Below are 16,338 nucleotides of genomic sequence, written 5' to 3' on the forward strand. Positions count from 1 at the left end.
TTGGTGTTTTTATGGCTTAAATTATCTAAATCTTTCCTTATTCCAGTCTAGACCACTTCTTTTCTAAACTCCTACCATAAAAAATTCAATCCCTTTTATCCTATTTTTAAAATCATTTAAACTTGCTGCCTGTGTCTGTTCCATCTTGAATGTTAGTTGTTACTAGGCAAGTCACTTCCCTTCAACTCCTACTTGCCTATCCATTCTGCCCTAGTTATAGTAGCATTTTATTTTAAGTTCAGTTATTTTGGTCTATCTGTCCGAGTATTACTATAATCTGTGACTGTGTTCTTTGTTGTGTGTGACTCTTACACACATATACACCATGTCAAGGATGCACAAACACTACAACAGTGTATATTTTCAAATGCTAAGGAGGTATTATCCACTCCTTTACAGATGAAACCAGTGTGTGCCAAAACTCATGTCTCCCCCTCCCCGCCCCAAGACAGTTTCTAGGAGAAGAAGCAGAACTGACAAGATCAGTTCTCCCCCTGATACACACACATAGAAACTAGCACGAAAGCTCCACATCTCTTTGTCTCAAATGTGGCAGGCCTGCAAATGTCATCAAATTCTGCTGACAAATTAAAAGGTTATAGCAATTAGTTGATTTCCATATTATAATCAATAGGGAGTCATCCAAAGTCTCAAGTTTTCTGAATCTGAGATTGAGAGGGCAGTAACCGATGCTGTCTAAGGAGAATCTACCTCCTATACAAAGCAATTTTTTATGTGCAAACCCCTATTGCTTAGTATTAATTGTCATCATGTTCCTCATTTCCCCATCCTTAGAACACTATATTAATACAGTTGGCTGTATTAACTGCATCTTTAGTTCTATAATGACCAACAAGTTAAATAATGCTGGCAACTCAAGGAAACAATAAAGGACCTATTTTCCCCTGTATCAGTTGTGGATACAGACTAAGTTCTGGTCTCTAGTTCTACATTCCTCCTTTGATTCCAAAATGTGTGTGACTTGCATAATGCACAATGGATGGATAACATATCAAAGGTGCTGTCATGGTAGTTCCTACTTAAAAAAGCAGCAGCAGCTGGTTCCAAATTGTGTGAAGTAACCAACACACAAAATGAACAGTTATCCTATCAGTAATGTCCCCCCCCTTTATAATAGCTAAGCTTTTCCAGTTGCGCTCTAGCTGTTGCTACCTCTTCATTAAATTTTAATAAGATGAGCTTTTTAAACCACATAAAATTTTTATTGCGTTTCTCCTGACCTTTGTAAAATTTTGAAAGAAGAAAAACGGACCTAAGTCTTTTCCTCACAGAGTAACTATTCTGTTATGGATTTCTGAAATGCAGAAATACCTAATATATGGGATTGCTATCTAGTTAAATTAGTTGCTTACTCATTATGTTTTTCAAATGCTACAAAACTAAAGATAGTTCTAAGAAGACAGAAATTCTAAGAAGTTGAAAGTATAATTATAAAAAGTTTGAAATATACAAGTAATGGAACACCATGAGTACGTAAGTCATAAAGTAGAACAGAATGCCTTAACAACTGGCTCCAAACCTAAAGACAAAAGTCCAGAGATAGTAAAACTGTAAATAGGATAATGCCTCCCCTCCTGCTGAAACTGTCAGAGCAGCAAAATCTACTCAAAATTTCTACATTTATACTCCTTATATACCACTTAATATCCTAAAATCTCTAAACAGCTCCCAATGAATGTAAAATACAGTATAAAATAAATGTAAAAACAGCATAAAAACAATTCAAACATTTAAAGCGTTTAGAGCTCTCCACACATTTCTCCCTCTTGAACAACATGTGGGAGGGTGTCCCAGATGGTGGGCATCCCTACCGAGTAGGCCCATTTGTGCGTTATTACCTGGTGACACTGCTGGTTGCAAAACAACCAGTAAAGGCCTTCTTGGAAGATCTTGGGAATTGATTAGATATATATTATTGTATCATATAGTATTCAGAAGAAGTTTTTCAGAAAGCATCTCTTTAATACCTTCTGATCTGAACGTTTCACACAGAATGAGGACAAAACTAAATTAACAAAGCTGCGTGTATAGCTGATAGTTCCAACTCAAAAAGTTTATTATTTTTAGTGTAGGCACAGTTGAGAGTCAGTAAACAAAGGTAGTTGAACTTGAGCATAGATTCCCATCTAAATAAGCAACAGTGGATTGCTGACATTTCAATAAGTTTCCTAAAATCTACAAGCAGGTATGGTGTCAAGGGTAAGAATGGTTGGGCACCTGCAAAGGGCCCACACTCCAGTTGGGGGGCTACTGACGTGAGCCTCCTGGACTTGCTGCTCCTTTTTACCACTGCAACTTGCTTGTTCACCTGCGTCTCACTCTGGTCTAGACAATAGTGGTGTTAAGACAAACAGTAGATGCTGCTGCCTATTTGGTTCCTGCTTGCCAAGCAAGCAATTGGTAGCAACGATGAAAAACGTAAGGAGCAATATCCGCTGTTGACGTTGGTGGTAGAAAGGTAAACTCACTGAGGAAGGAGTCCTATTGAAGGTGTCTTGCCTAGGGTCTGTCAAAAACCTGGACCTAGCACTGCCTACAAGACATAGGAGCATTCCACACAAGGCCCTAATGTCAGTTCCAACATGTGCTGTGGAAATAGTTCCAGAAAATGCATAGATCATAACATATGACGCAGATAAAACACACACACCACCCATGCAAATTCTGCCAGTTAAAAAAAGGGGTGGACTAATTTCATGTATTAAAGTTTCCACATATTCTGAAGTGGGGGCAGAGGAATCACAATTTTTTTCCGGGGGGGGGGGAGAATTTTGGGGAAAATATTAAGTTAAACCACTATTTCATGAATTTATGAAACTGAAATGATCTGAACTGAGTAGCTGAGTAGCGGAACAGGGAAACAGTTCAAGTCAAGATGAACATTCGCACATGTCTGAGGATTTTTTAAAGGAAACACCTTCTGCTGTTGCCCCAGAAGCATTCCTTTTATCTTAAAAATCAAAATGGGTAAATATTTGGTCAAATCCAAATTATACTACCTTTTTGATATTATTGGATTGCTTATGACAAAGTTCTTCTAAAGTCCAGAACTTTACAATTGCCTAAACTATTTAAACTTCAGATAATCTATGATTAAGAAGATATATATCCCATCCTTCCACTATAGGAAGAGCACTCAGCGTGGCTTGCAACAGTTAAAATCAACTACAAAAATAAAAATCTAGAAATACAATAAAATAAGACACAGTAAATGTAGGGAACCAAAGGACAATTACCTGATTTCGATCACGTGCACTTGTATATCTGATCTTCTGGATGAAATAAAATATTAGCCAGGCTGAAGAAATTATCATCAAAACTATAAATGATATCGATACGAAGACGAGAGAGCTACGGCTAAAGTTTTTGTTTTGATAGCGGGTTCCAACTGCTATTGCAATCAGGACAGACATATTTTTTTCTAAGTAATTCAGGATCTCCTTAACCTTCAATTCTGTGATCATGACAGTGACAATGTCTCCAGTTCCTACAAAAAGAATAAGTAAGGGGGAGGGAAACAATTTATTGATATCTGAAATGACATGTATGTTTACAAAGCAATTCTTCCAGATGAACATCTAAACTGACTGTTAAGTAACAAAAAAAGCTCATCTCTAATTGTCAGAGTGTGTTTTTAATATATAAATTAATTAGTAGCCTAAAATGTTATGAAATTAAGAAACAGAATTTTGTAAGTAATTTATTAGTTTATTGCAGGCATCTCTTCACCATGAAGACATGCTAACTATTCATTGTGATATCTACCACGTGACAAAGTAGTAATAAAACAGGGCCCTCATTCCTCCTACATATAGCATCTGAGATTAGAGGAAGCTCATAAAACTTGAAAAAACCCTAGATTTATTTAGCTAGGGATGATCTATCTTACAGCATGACTTAAGAGAATATGGGAAGGTAATCATGTTCCTAGATCTTCTGGAATTGAATTTTTTTTGGAGTGCCCATAGGCACCACATTGGGGAATCCTTCACAGGTATCATTGCAGTTGCCTGTGGGTGCCATGGCACCCACAGGTGCTGCATTAGGAACCTCTGCCCTAGTGTGATGCAGCAGTGAATTTAGTGGTAGGAACTGTTGGGAAAATTAATTAAGAACAGGCTGTATACACATCTACTGTGCATCCCAATTTCAAATATTGTACCCAGATTGGGTCTTCTAATCTCATGGTGAATACCATAAAACATGGAGAAGGTACAGAAAAAGGACACTAATATGATAATGGATGGAGCTGCTGCCCTATTGTGAAGGACCTATGAAGTTGGGCTTCTTGCTTAAAACTGTGGGTATTTGTTATAATGACCCAGTTCGCACAATCAAAGAACCCATGATTTACAAGCCATGGGTGGTTTGTGAATACATAGGAGAGAGCTGCCTGCTGCCTGCTTCTACTTTCCTTGTTGAGGTAACTCTGGATTGTTTATCCCCAAAACAGCCCAGAATTTCCAGGTTCAGACATATCAATAACAACCCTAAGTCAAAGTCCCTCAACAACTGGCAGTAGATTAAGGTCAGACAAAAGTAGTGGTTTTTCATGCAACTCATAATTAGCTTCATTATCACAAGAAATGGGAGTTCTCACTAGTGTAGAGAGCTTTTAAAAAGGTCAAATCAGAAGCTCATGATTGCAAAAATGGAATGTCCATGCTCGGAGACATCTGGCTACCAGATGCTTAGGACAAATTGGGGTGGCTCTGACCCAGTTCGCATGTCTTCAAAAACCTAACGAACTATGGATTGTTGAAAATGCTGTGGGAGCGAGCATGCATGTCAGTTCCTGTGCATGAACCCCTGTTGCAATAATCATGACATCCAAACCCAGAACTCTGGGTTGCTGGACGATGAACAAGGTCCAGACTTTGGTTTGTTCATCCCCAACAACCCAGTCTTCTGTGTTCAAATGACATGATAAACAACCCAGCCAGCACACCTTCTTACTCTCACTCGTTCATGACTACCCATCATTTAAGCAACCCATGGGTAATCGTGATATACAAACAAAGTCTCTGTCACACCCCACTTATGAGGGACAGGAACTTCTGGTTGATCAGTGCTGGAGACATAACGTTGTATCTTTAGTGTGATTAGCAAAGATAATTCTTATATTCTTAGATACATTTTTTTAGAGGTAACAAAAACCCGTAGTTTAACTCATTTGAAGTGATACATACTTTAAATACATATGAAACCTACAATTTCATGGGGAAAAAATCCTTTTGTTATAGTTGCTGTAACATAATTAGACCCCAGAATACAAGTATAGCAAGAGCCAAAGTAGACACACTGTGGAAGATTTTGATTGAGTATATTTCCCCCCTTAAAAACAGCTATTGCGGCACTCAGAATTGAATCAGACTCATGGCACTAGGAAAGGGGCAGTAAATGCTTTCCTGGCTGCAATGTTTTCCTAATCTTGATCCCTCCCCTTGAAGCTATTTACCCCACTGGAGGGTAGGTTTTTTGGGGAGGGGATGATTTAAAGTGGGAAAACAGTGGGGCTTAATCCGTCTCTGCAGTCTCAAGATATTCAAATAAAGGAGGTCAAATCAAGATTTGGATTTAACAACCCCTTTTTTTGTAAGTTACAGAATCGGTGTTAGACTGTTTTATATAAGCATTGTTTGTATTCAACTCTTTATTGGACAGGAGGTATTCATCTGATAATGCTTTGTCAGTACATCACTGACAGTGCCTCTACGGGACTTATAATTAGGTTTCTTAAGAGAGTCTTTTCTAACTAGATCCAATTGTTTCCCCCTTTCCACTATCCGAGTTGGAGTCTGACAGCTCCTTTGACAGCTGTCAAACTTCCGCACGGCTAATAGGAAACAAGCGAAAAAGGGATAGAATGCACTTTTCTAAGAAGATGGGATTGTGCCAACTTGGGGTGGCGCGGATTAGAAGTGAGGCACTCCCAATGGTCAAGGGAAGACTTTAAATGTGGGGAGGCACTCAGCTAACAGGGTGACCTTCAGCACTTTCCCCATCTGAAAAGTGCTCAAGATCACCCATTTATCCAAGCAACCCCAAGGATTTAAAGTGCCACACAGATCTTTGGGGATTCCCTCCTTCTAGTGCACTTCTCCCCGAGTCCACACCACCCTGTTTTCATATAAAAGAGCACATCATCCCCCCCTTTTTTTTACCTCAAAGGGACTAACTTTGACAAAATAGAAGCAGTTACAGCAATCTGAAGAGAAAAATGGGGCAGGCACCCTTAAAAGCAGTTGCTGGGAACTCAGGCAAGTGGGGATTTCTAGCAGGGCACACCCAAGGTTCAGGGCAGCATACTGATCCCTGGGGATATTCTTGCTGGTGGGGGGGAAGGCGAACTACACCCTGTTTCCCCACCTATCAACTATGCAAGGCTGTCAAAATAGCTTTTCTGCAGTGTAGCCTTGACTGTTCCCTTGACTGTCAAACATGAACAACCAAGGCAAGCCCTGATATTTTGGATACCTGCTGTTGTGGAAGTGCACAACTGCGAATAACAGAAATAAATTTAAAAAAATTAATGGGCCATTTGCAAAAATGGGGAAAAAAATCCCTAGCCTTGTTTTTGTGCAAAAAATTTGAAAAATTTAAAGAGGGCTCCAACTAACAATCGTGATCGCAGTCAAAGTGGGGATGGGAGGCTTGGCGGGAGCCAGAGGCCCCTCTGAAGTGCTGTTTGGGAACTTTGGAGGGGCTGCTGCTGACAAGAGGAAAGGGGCACTGGCAGCAGTTTGGCTGCAATTGTTGCCACGCTTGGAAAGAGTGGCAGGGGTTTCTTCCATTCTGGCTGAGTGGCTTGGTGCCTGATGCCCTTACTCATGATGGGTTGGCATGTCCGTGTTTGGGCAACACATCAACCCATTGTGGGTAAAATAACACCTACAACAGACCATGGGCTATCAGGGTAGGTTTTTGGGAAAAACAACACACCCTGATAAAACCGGTCTGTTTTCAGGCAACGTGCTAACCCACCATGGGTTGTTTTAGAAAAATAACTCATCGTAGTTTGGTGTGTTGTGTGAACCCAGTTATAGTTTGAGATCCAGCTAATCAGAATCACTGTTTTGTGAAAGATTCCTATGTGCCTTTTATAAAAAGTTTGATAATGGTTAATCCAACCTCGCAAGTGTATACTGAAGGAGATGATTACCTACACTTTGCTCCAAATGTCTGCCCCTCTTTTCTTCCAGTCTTTCCTGTGGCAGGTATCAATCTCAGCACATTCTTCCCTTCACTGCCATGAGTGTGTTATGTACACAAAAAACAGACAAGACAATGTGCTATGGTCACATAGCAGTTAGTGGAGACTACTAGATCAGGCACTCTGTCTAGCATTTTGACAATCATAAAGTTGAAAAAAATTGACTTGCATAATGGATAAACACAAGATTTGTATTCATTGTCCACTATAAAGTATTTGGGAATGCCTTCTGAAAATAAATCACATATTTATATATTTGAATACAACTAGAAGAAGGGAGAGAGAAAGGAGGATCTGGCATCCTAGCTTTTACCTTGATGAGTCATAGTGACAGGCTCTTCACCGGATACATTGTTGTAAATTACCACAGCTGAAGCATTTTGTAAAGCTGCCCGCAGTATTTTTTGTCTAAAGGTGCAATTTCCTCGCTGCAGCAGAGCGATCCATTGTTTGGTATTTGGAGGAACTTGAAACCGTGTTCGTGGATCACAGCCTAAACGATCTGCAACTAAAAAAAACAACACCCAGTAGAAATTGCTCATAAAGGTTAAAAAACCCCTAAGAACAGATTGATGGCTCAAACTGTTCCTACATGCACACATATTACAGAAAGCTATTTTAAAAACTAAATATTAATCTGCAAGTGTTAATGATGTCGAGGTTCACAAAATCAGGGTGCTGTGTTGAGGGTTGCCATGTCATACAAATCTGGCGCGTGGTGGCTTCTAACCCACCCCACAAGCCCTTCCATAAGCCATGGGGTGTTGGGTGCGTTAGAGGCCACTGTGCCAAAGGTTAGAACGACATGGCAACCTACAACTTGGTGGGAGTAATTAAGCAAATAGTAGGCATGGACAGGTGAAACAACCCGTACTGTGTAGCTTCTCCTGCTGATCGTATGAATCTGGCCTGCGTCTCTGTAGATTACAGTACTAAGTTGGTTCACTTCTTACATCATAAGCCACAGTGGGTTAATGCACCTGCAGGGCTCCAGGATGCGGGCTGGCCAACATTTTGAATATGCAAGCCAATGAAGGGGCATGCCATGGCTTGTGTCATGCAAACAGGGTGTTCTGGGTTACTTGAGGGGTTAAACAATTCTTAGATAACTCTAGAATAACCTATGTTTAACCCATAAACCCTTTCATGATTCAAGAAATGCATTTCAGGCATTTCCCCCCAGAATACTAATGAGAAACATCCCATTCAGCATATGTTGCTTAATGTCCATGCATATGTTGCTTATTGTCACATGAAAGCTGATTTAAAAAGCCTATGGCTTTCTTAACTATTGGATTTAACTGAATATATTATGTGTTTGGTATCAGCCAAAATTACCTCCAAGGACCCCTTACAATTCAGTGTCTCTGAGTAAAAGAGATTGAGTATTCCCCTCACTCACCCACCACACTGTAATTCCTAAATGGGCAACCTGTCTGTTCTAGAAGACTTGAAGGGATAGGAGGAAATGAATCTGGGGAAGGCTGAATCTGTCACAAAAGGAGAATATCTTTTGCCTTGGCAATAGATCTGCTGGGCCACGGAGAGGAAGCACAGTTTGCTTGGCATTGGGTTGTTGTAGGCCTGAACACAGTGTAAATAAACCTTCATGAAAGGAACACCATAAGTCTCCAGTGCCCTCCTTCTAGGAAACCAAAGATGGAGTAAGCGCTGAAGCCCCTGCAAGTTCACCTCTCCCAGGACAGGGGTGCAGGAGTGTAACAATGTTATAACTGTTAATACGAGTTCTAGTTTGTTCTCGCTAATTTTTCTTCATTATGACAATGTTTGAACGAAGACCTCCCTACCCATACTACTGTTGCCCTACCTAGTGCAGCATTTCTCATCCATTTGGGTACTACAATTAAGAATATTAAAGCAGCAGAAGTGTGTCACAACATTTATTTATCAAACATCTGTTAAAATAGATTTTGTTAGGTGTTGTACAATAATTACCCTTTCATATTTCCATTTTATCTTAGTTCTACCACTTAAAAAAGAAGCAGCAGGGAATAGAATTTACTAGAAAGAATACTTCGTGTTATATGGGTAGTGACAGAAATAGATAGAGGGGGAAGACAAAAAGAACAGGTTGCTTATCCGTAACTATGGGTTCTTTAAGTGGTCATATGCATCTGCCACGGTTCACTTTTCATTTTGCTTCTTTTAAAAATGTATTTTAAGGTGTTTCATTCTGTTTTTATTTTATTTTATCTTGTATATCGCTCTGAAATTTTTAATGGGGAGCGGTATATAAATATTGTAAATAAATAAAATAAATACACATATGAGTTCTATGCCTGCACATAGTCAGAACACTTTAGAGCTGGGCTGATTTCTGACACACTCCAGGTGTGGCACTTCCATTCCTGCTCAGTTCCCAGTACATCACAGCAGCAGGATGAAAGACCAGTGAGACATCAAAGTGGGGAGAGGGCACTTGACTACAGAAAAACACTCGAACAAATCCTTGTTAGTGGAATTGGAACCATCCTTCCTCAGCCACTTTGCAGAAGTCCCAAACTCTAGGGATAGGGAATGTGAGGCCTGTAGGCACGAATGAGCTCTCCAAGGTGCTCTACCCATCTCAGTTTTTTTTAATTAACACATTTTCTTACTGGCAGCTGGATAGCTTCAAAGCAAACTGAGAGGCCCCAGCCACTGCCATCTTCATTTCTCATTAATTCCTCTGGAATACATAGTGGGCTCAGGTACATACCGTATTTCTTCGATTGTAAGACGCCATCGATTGTAAGACGCACACTAATTTCAGTACCACCAACAGAAAAAAAAAACCTAAGACACACCCGCGATTCTAAGATGCACCCCATTTTTAGAGATGTTTATATGGGGAAAAAAGTGCGTCTTAGAATCGAAGAAATAGGGTACTTAGAAAATGAAGATGGCAGGTGGCCATGGCAGCCATTTTGTGGTAGTGCCCAAGACAGATTTTCAAATGGCAAAATGTGCCCATGGGCCCACAAAGGTTGCCTACCCCTCTCCTAGGTCAAGAATTGACTTAACAGAGTAATTAGATTTCATGCTGGAACAAAACACATCTTCCACTCCCTATCCCCTTTCTTGCCAGGCAAGTAAAAAACTGTTTAAGACTTAAGATTTTCTTAACACAAATTCAAGCATTTAACATCGATTAACAAGGTCCCATAAAAGTTAATTGAGGAATCTATAATCAGCAAAGTTGTGTCTCTGCAAGTATCAGGAAACTAGGAAGGCAACCAGGCTAGCAATCTCTGACTTATTCATAGCTTCTCATAGTACCTGCCAAAACTTACTGGAACTAAGGGAGACTACTATACACCTCAAGTGCCAGGCATATCAATAGCATTGTAAGGGACATAGAACCATGTCAGCAAGTTTAATTGTCAATAGTTGTCCATTACCATCTGTCATCTATGATCAGATATTCAGAATCCATTTGTAAAGTATATTTTCTCCAAGCCGAGGACTCTGGATATATATTCTGGAAAGTCTCCATAACATAATGAAAAGCAATTTAAGAGTAATTTCAAGCTTATACAAATCACTTATTAAAAAAGATGTGGTCTGATGTCATTTATGTCATTTTGCAATTGTACAAAAAGCTCAATATATAAAATGTTTTCTCCCTTTTCAATAAGATGCCAAATTCTATTACCTGAACTATTTCAGTTTCTAAGCCATTTCTGCATAGCTATAGCCAGCTCATTCACAATGGACATTCAACATCTAGGTCATTTATTTCAAGCTATTTGCAAAACCTGTCTGGTTCAAAATATTTAGAATTAATCCACCTAAACTCATCCTGCCCTCTGATTTAACACTGCATGCAGAACTGCTAGCCAAGGACACATCTTTCATATAAGTTAATTCATTTCTACTTGGTGTTCAATGCTCAAGTTTATTCTTTCTGATGTTCCAAAAGCTACAGAAACATATGTTTCTGTCATTCTAATAAGCATCCCTTATGCTCCTTTAGGAGTTCAGAAAATTATATATTTGTGTCTCTTCTGGTAGCTACTGTGCCTAGTGGAAACCAAATCTGTTCTATGTTTTTAAGTGCTGGAGGCATTTGAGGTTACATTTAACAAACTCGTACAGTTGTGAAAAGTGTAATTCTTCTTTAAAGCCCTCAGGTTTCACCTCTTAAACTACAAGAAACGGAGCTTAGGGAAGAAATTTGTCTAACAGAACAAGGAAGGCTCTGCCTGTGACCAGCAGTTGCATTTTCAAATTGAAGTATTTTAGTCCATACACAATTCGGAGCACAATAAGCTCAAGAGCAGAAATCTGCACCTCACACTAGTACAATGGTCTGCAAAATAACACTGCAATGCAAAACTTAGCAGTGTTTATCCGCTTGTTATGGTTTCAATTGTAGACATTTCCTTAAAATTGCAATGCACATCAATCTTAAGCATATTTGGAAATAAATTTGCTTTCAACTGAGCTTACTTCTATATAATATAATAATTACTGATATATTAACTTACTGCACTGTCTTTTTCTAAGAAGTTAAGAAACCAGTCTGACCACAATATTTACAATCATCCCACTATCACAATGGACTGACATTGAAAGTGCATTGATAAGAACTGCAAACTTAATTTTGGACAATAACTGTTACTAGGACCATAGTTGCTTAACAAATAAGAGCCAAGCATATTTCCAGGTAGTTCATCATTGAATGGCGTTTTAAAATACGTCATATGACACTTTCAATGAGGAAACCCATTATAAAATGCGAATTTCACCCCCAGAGGCTCTGAAGTACCAGCTCTCTAAAATAAAAAGTAGGATATTATATTTACACTCTCCTTAAAAACACACACCCAAGAATCTCTCTTCTCAAAGGTTGGATATTCTTCTCATCATAGGTCCAATTCATATAGCCTACCTATTGGAGCTCACTGTTGTTGGTAGGGTCACAGCCAGAATCACATGCAGCAAGCCATTTGTATGAAATGGTTGTTTTCATGTGAGGTTGCACAAACAGCCACTATGGTTTGTGCAACCCCAGTGGTCCCTTTTGAAGTACTTCAGCTGTACAAGTCACAGAGCTTGGCTTATATAATGGTACCTTAATATAAACCTATCAGCAACTTTGCATATTCGTTGAGGCTATTGCACTGGGGCTGCTGAGTGTATGAAATGAGTCATCATTATATCCATCAGGGGCAGGCAACTTGAGGATTGAGCATGCTTAGTGGACACAAAATGCTGACTAACTGTTGGGGAAGGGGAAATGGAAAAATAGGGATGGAATGGCATATTCTAAATCAGAAGCACTGCATTCTGCAAAATTTTGTTGTAGTTCCCACTTCTGTTGTGCAAATGCCACAATAAATATCAAGAGAAAAGGTAGAAGCAACAGCACCAGTTATCTACCTAGCAGCATGCATCATCTTTTTAGGAGTTACCATTTCAACTGCAATGTCAAATTAACAATCTCACATAAACATTCAGATACATGCTCCATTAACTCATAAACAAGCATGTTTCCTTTTCTCACATTCTTGCTGCAAAACAGAACACACATATTGGATTTAATTAGGCATGTCTCCTTTGAAGTTGCTGATTTAGTTTTTAAGAAATCATTCTAAAGGAAAGTCACTGCAATTCATGAGATTTTGAATGTTTTGCTTCTAATTGCTATTCTGTATAAAATTAAACTACTTACTGCAAGTTGAACCAAATGCCTTGCTATAGCAGGCTAATATCTTACCTTGATTGCAATATCAAATAGATCAAACATAGACACAACACTCTTTTCTCTCACATCTATGTATTTGCTTAGTAAATTACATGAGTTTTGCTTACAGCTAAAATTTGGTTCTTACCATAATGTACTATCTAAAGAAGCAGCAGTACTTGCTCAACTGACTATAACACCCATCATTCACAGCCAGCATAACCATTGGTCAGACTGTCAGGAGATATGGGAGTGGTAGTTCACCACATCTGGAGGGCAGCAGATGGTTTATAGTTAACAAATTAGCAACATATCATTAGCTGTGTCCTTTCATGTTATGTTTCTTTCAGATATTATTTATTTTCATAAAGAGTTCTTGCTAAAAAAAAAAATCACTCATCAAAGAAATGCAGCTTCACCATTGTGGTTCAGCGGTAACACTGCCCACCTTTGGCAAAAACTCCAGTTATGTCCAGGTCAACCCAGATCTAGCTTCAGTTGTAGTTTTTGCCAATAAAATACTAATCACAAAAATTAAGTACCAAGGTGTTTTTGGCCTTCATACATCAGATGCAATTTTTCCATTTAAAGTGTGGTTTCAGTGTAGCTGGGAACTGAACAAGTTTTCCACCGGTGAACTTAAGTAGCGGAGCTGTTATTCAGCCTTAGATTTAAAAAAAAACTTGTATTTGATTTATTCAGAAAGAAGACCCTGTTGAGATTAGAGATTTTTGTTATATCAATAATAATAGGTTCTTAACCTATTTTGCAGGGTAAACCCCTCACAAAATAGATCACATCATATTTTAAAATATAAATAAATTAAAGCATAAACAACAAAATATAAAACAACAAATAAAGCAGTAGGATAGCAGCAGCAGATAAAACCTCAGTTAACATAGTACACTGAAATTAGTCAAATGCAGATTGGAATGAAAAGGTCTTTAAAAGCCTCCTAAAGGCCAGCAAAGAGGGGGCCATATGCATTTCCCAGGGGAAAGCATTCCCAAGATATACAGCCACCACAGAAAAGGCCCTGTCTCTGGTACACACTAATCTCATAGCTCTCACCAGGGGACCAGACAATTCAGGTCAACAGACCATGCATCCATAAAGGCACAATCTTTGCTACTCTTACTTTACATTAATACAATTACAATTTCATTACCCTCAAGAATTTGGACAACTTCCCAGGCAAATAAATATAAACTAGCTAGTATCACACTACTCTCAATCACATTACTAAAGCAAGACCCTTTATTCTCAGAGATCTCACACAATCATAAGGCATGTAGTAACAAATCAAACTCTTTCAAGTTCCAACTCCTAGCTTTCCAGATGGTGCCATGTAACTGCTACCATGTACAAGATTCAGCCTTTGCTGTACTTTCACAGATAAATTTCACTTTTGATTCATTAGATATAGAAGGCTGAGTCCTGCATTTAAGGGGCAGACAGAATTTTCAAGTGCTTGTCCCACTGCTACAGTGTGTCTTGTGAAGAAGCACTCAATCACTGTGTTAAGAGAGTGAATCTTCACAGTTAGCTCACAACAGAGAATGGATGATATCAAAGGGACACCTGATGCAATTGCAGAGATTGGAAAAACACATACAATTTATTAAGGTTAATCAATCACATCACAAAATATTAAAGATCAACCACATGTACCATTTATTTTCTTAGACATGCCTATTCTGTAATTTACAAATTCTGTTTCTCTGTTATATGAACTATTAAACAATGAACCCAATATGAAATAGTACTAGCTGGATCAATTCAAGGAAAAAATAGGAATAGGTTAAATGCTGATGTATATCGATTTTTCCAATAATTATTGAACTAGCCTGGTAATTGATGACAGCAAATTTCAATTATTATACCATTTTAAAACTGCAATAATTTGGAGGGCTGGAATTTCATGATCCCTCATGTTGACTAATTGAAAGAAATGTAAACTCACTTAAACTGCAAAAAAAGAAAAAAACACAGTAGGCCACGTTATTGTTTTGAATTCAAAATGGAAGTTACCTATAAATAAAGGACAAAAGAACTGCTTTGAAAGTTTTCAGTTCAGAAAGTTGATTGAAAATGAGTTAAGTAAAAAAATTATTCATGTTCTGTCCTTTTTGATCTCTGCCTAATAAGGAAATGTATAATAAGGCTATTCTACCCTTATTTTATTTATTTATTACATTTATACCGCCCCATAGCCAAAGCTCTCTGGGCGGTTTACAACAGTTTAAAACAGTGAGCATTAAAAAGTATACAAAAATTTTAAACCATCAAAAACATAAAAACAACAGTATAAAAACAACGGTATCCATTTTAACACAACAGTTCTGAGGTCTGTTAAAAAAACAAAAAACGTAGAATTGTTAAATGCTGTTAAATGCCTGAGAGAAGAGAAAAGTCTTGACCTGGCTTTTTAAGTGAGGGACAAGTACAAACGGGGAGAGAGAAGACAAGATGGATTTCAGATTGCATAAGGAGTCTCCCTTCAGAGGCACAAACTGCCTGTTAGTACCGATTACCATGATTAATCTGTGTGTATATCATCACGAAGAGGGAAGAAGGTAGGATGCAGTCTCACACCACACTCATCCCAACTAGTACAATGTAGGACCATTATCATTATTAATATTATTATCATCATTATTGTGCTATCCATGTACATGATGCTATTGACCATGTCCCTATCTTTCAATTTGCATATACAATCACTGGGATACATATAGACAAACTTTAGAACTATCAGTATGCAAAGAATCACTCAACCCATGTTTTGCAGCCTGATCAATTACTCTGGCTGAATGCAAGCAAGCTGACTAAAGCTGAATCCAGACAAATGGTGACTGAAACGTTTTTGACCGCATTCTCCTTCTAAAGGATTCGGATTAAACTCTCTTATCAATAATTTCTTAAAATCCATTACTTTCAGAAGAGAATATGAAATACAGAATGTTACAGATAACCTTATACAACTATTTCAGGATGCATATTAAAACTGATCCCAATCAAATTTTAAATGTTTAGAACAAGCCAATGCCAATATTCACATACGGTTAATTTCAATGGAAGAAAAATAAAATAGCGTATGGAGTTGAATCATGGCAAGTTAAAATAAATTGCTAAGAGAAAGAGCACAAAGACAGAGAAAATCAGAGAAAAGAGCGGTAAGAAGAAAGCCCATGTGAAATTAGGGCATAGAAAAAAATTTACAGGCCTGTATCTTACAGAGTTCTGACAACAAAACTGCATTTACTAATTTATATATTCTTCTCCTGACCCTTATTCACATACCCTAATCTTAGTAAGTATTTTAATTATTTAATTATTCTTTCTATAATTTCACTTTCCACTAAATTTTATGTTTATTGTGCACTTGGGCTATAAAATCCTACATTTACATCCA

The 16,338-nt window shown here is 38.2% G+C and overlaps 1 protein-coding gene across 2 annotated transcripts in view; it reads right to left on the minus strand.

Annotated features, from left to right (window-relative positions):
• RNF130 (ring finger protein 130) overlaps window positions 1–16,338 on the minus strand; it is a 61,766-nt gene that overhangs the window by 40,863 nt on the left and 4,565 nt on the right. For both annotated transcript variants that reach the window (XM_063120849.1, XM_063120848.1), the window contains exons 2-3: window positions 7,548–7,742; window positions 3,258–3,508 (exon numbers count right to left, since the gene is read on the minus strand). In XM_063120849.1, the coding sequence (XP_062976919.1) occupies window positions 3,258–3,508; window positions 7,548–7,742 (446 nt within the window). The remainder of the gene's footprint in view (window positions 1–3,257; window positions 3,509–7,547; window positions 7,743–16,338) is intronic.

The sequence above is a fragment of the Elgaria multicarinata genome, chromosome 3 (genome assembly GCF_023053635.1).
Source record: "Elgaria multicarinata webbii isolate HBS135686 ecotype San Diego chromosome 3, rElgMul1.1.pri, whole genome shotgun sequence".
In the NCBI taxonomy this organism is placed as follows: Eukaryota; Metazoa; Chordata; class Lepidosauria; order Squamata; family Anguidae; genus Elgaria; species Elgaria multicarinata.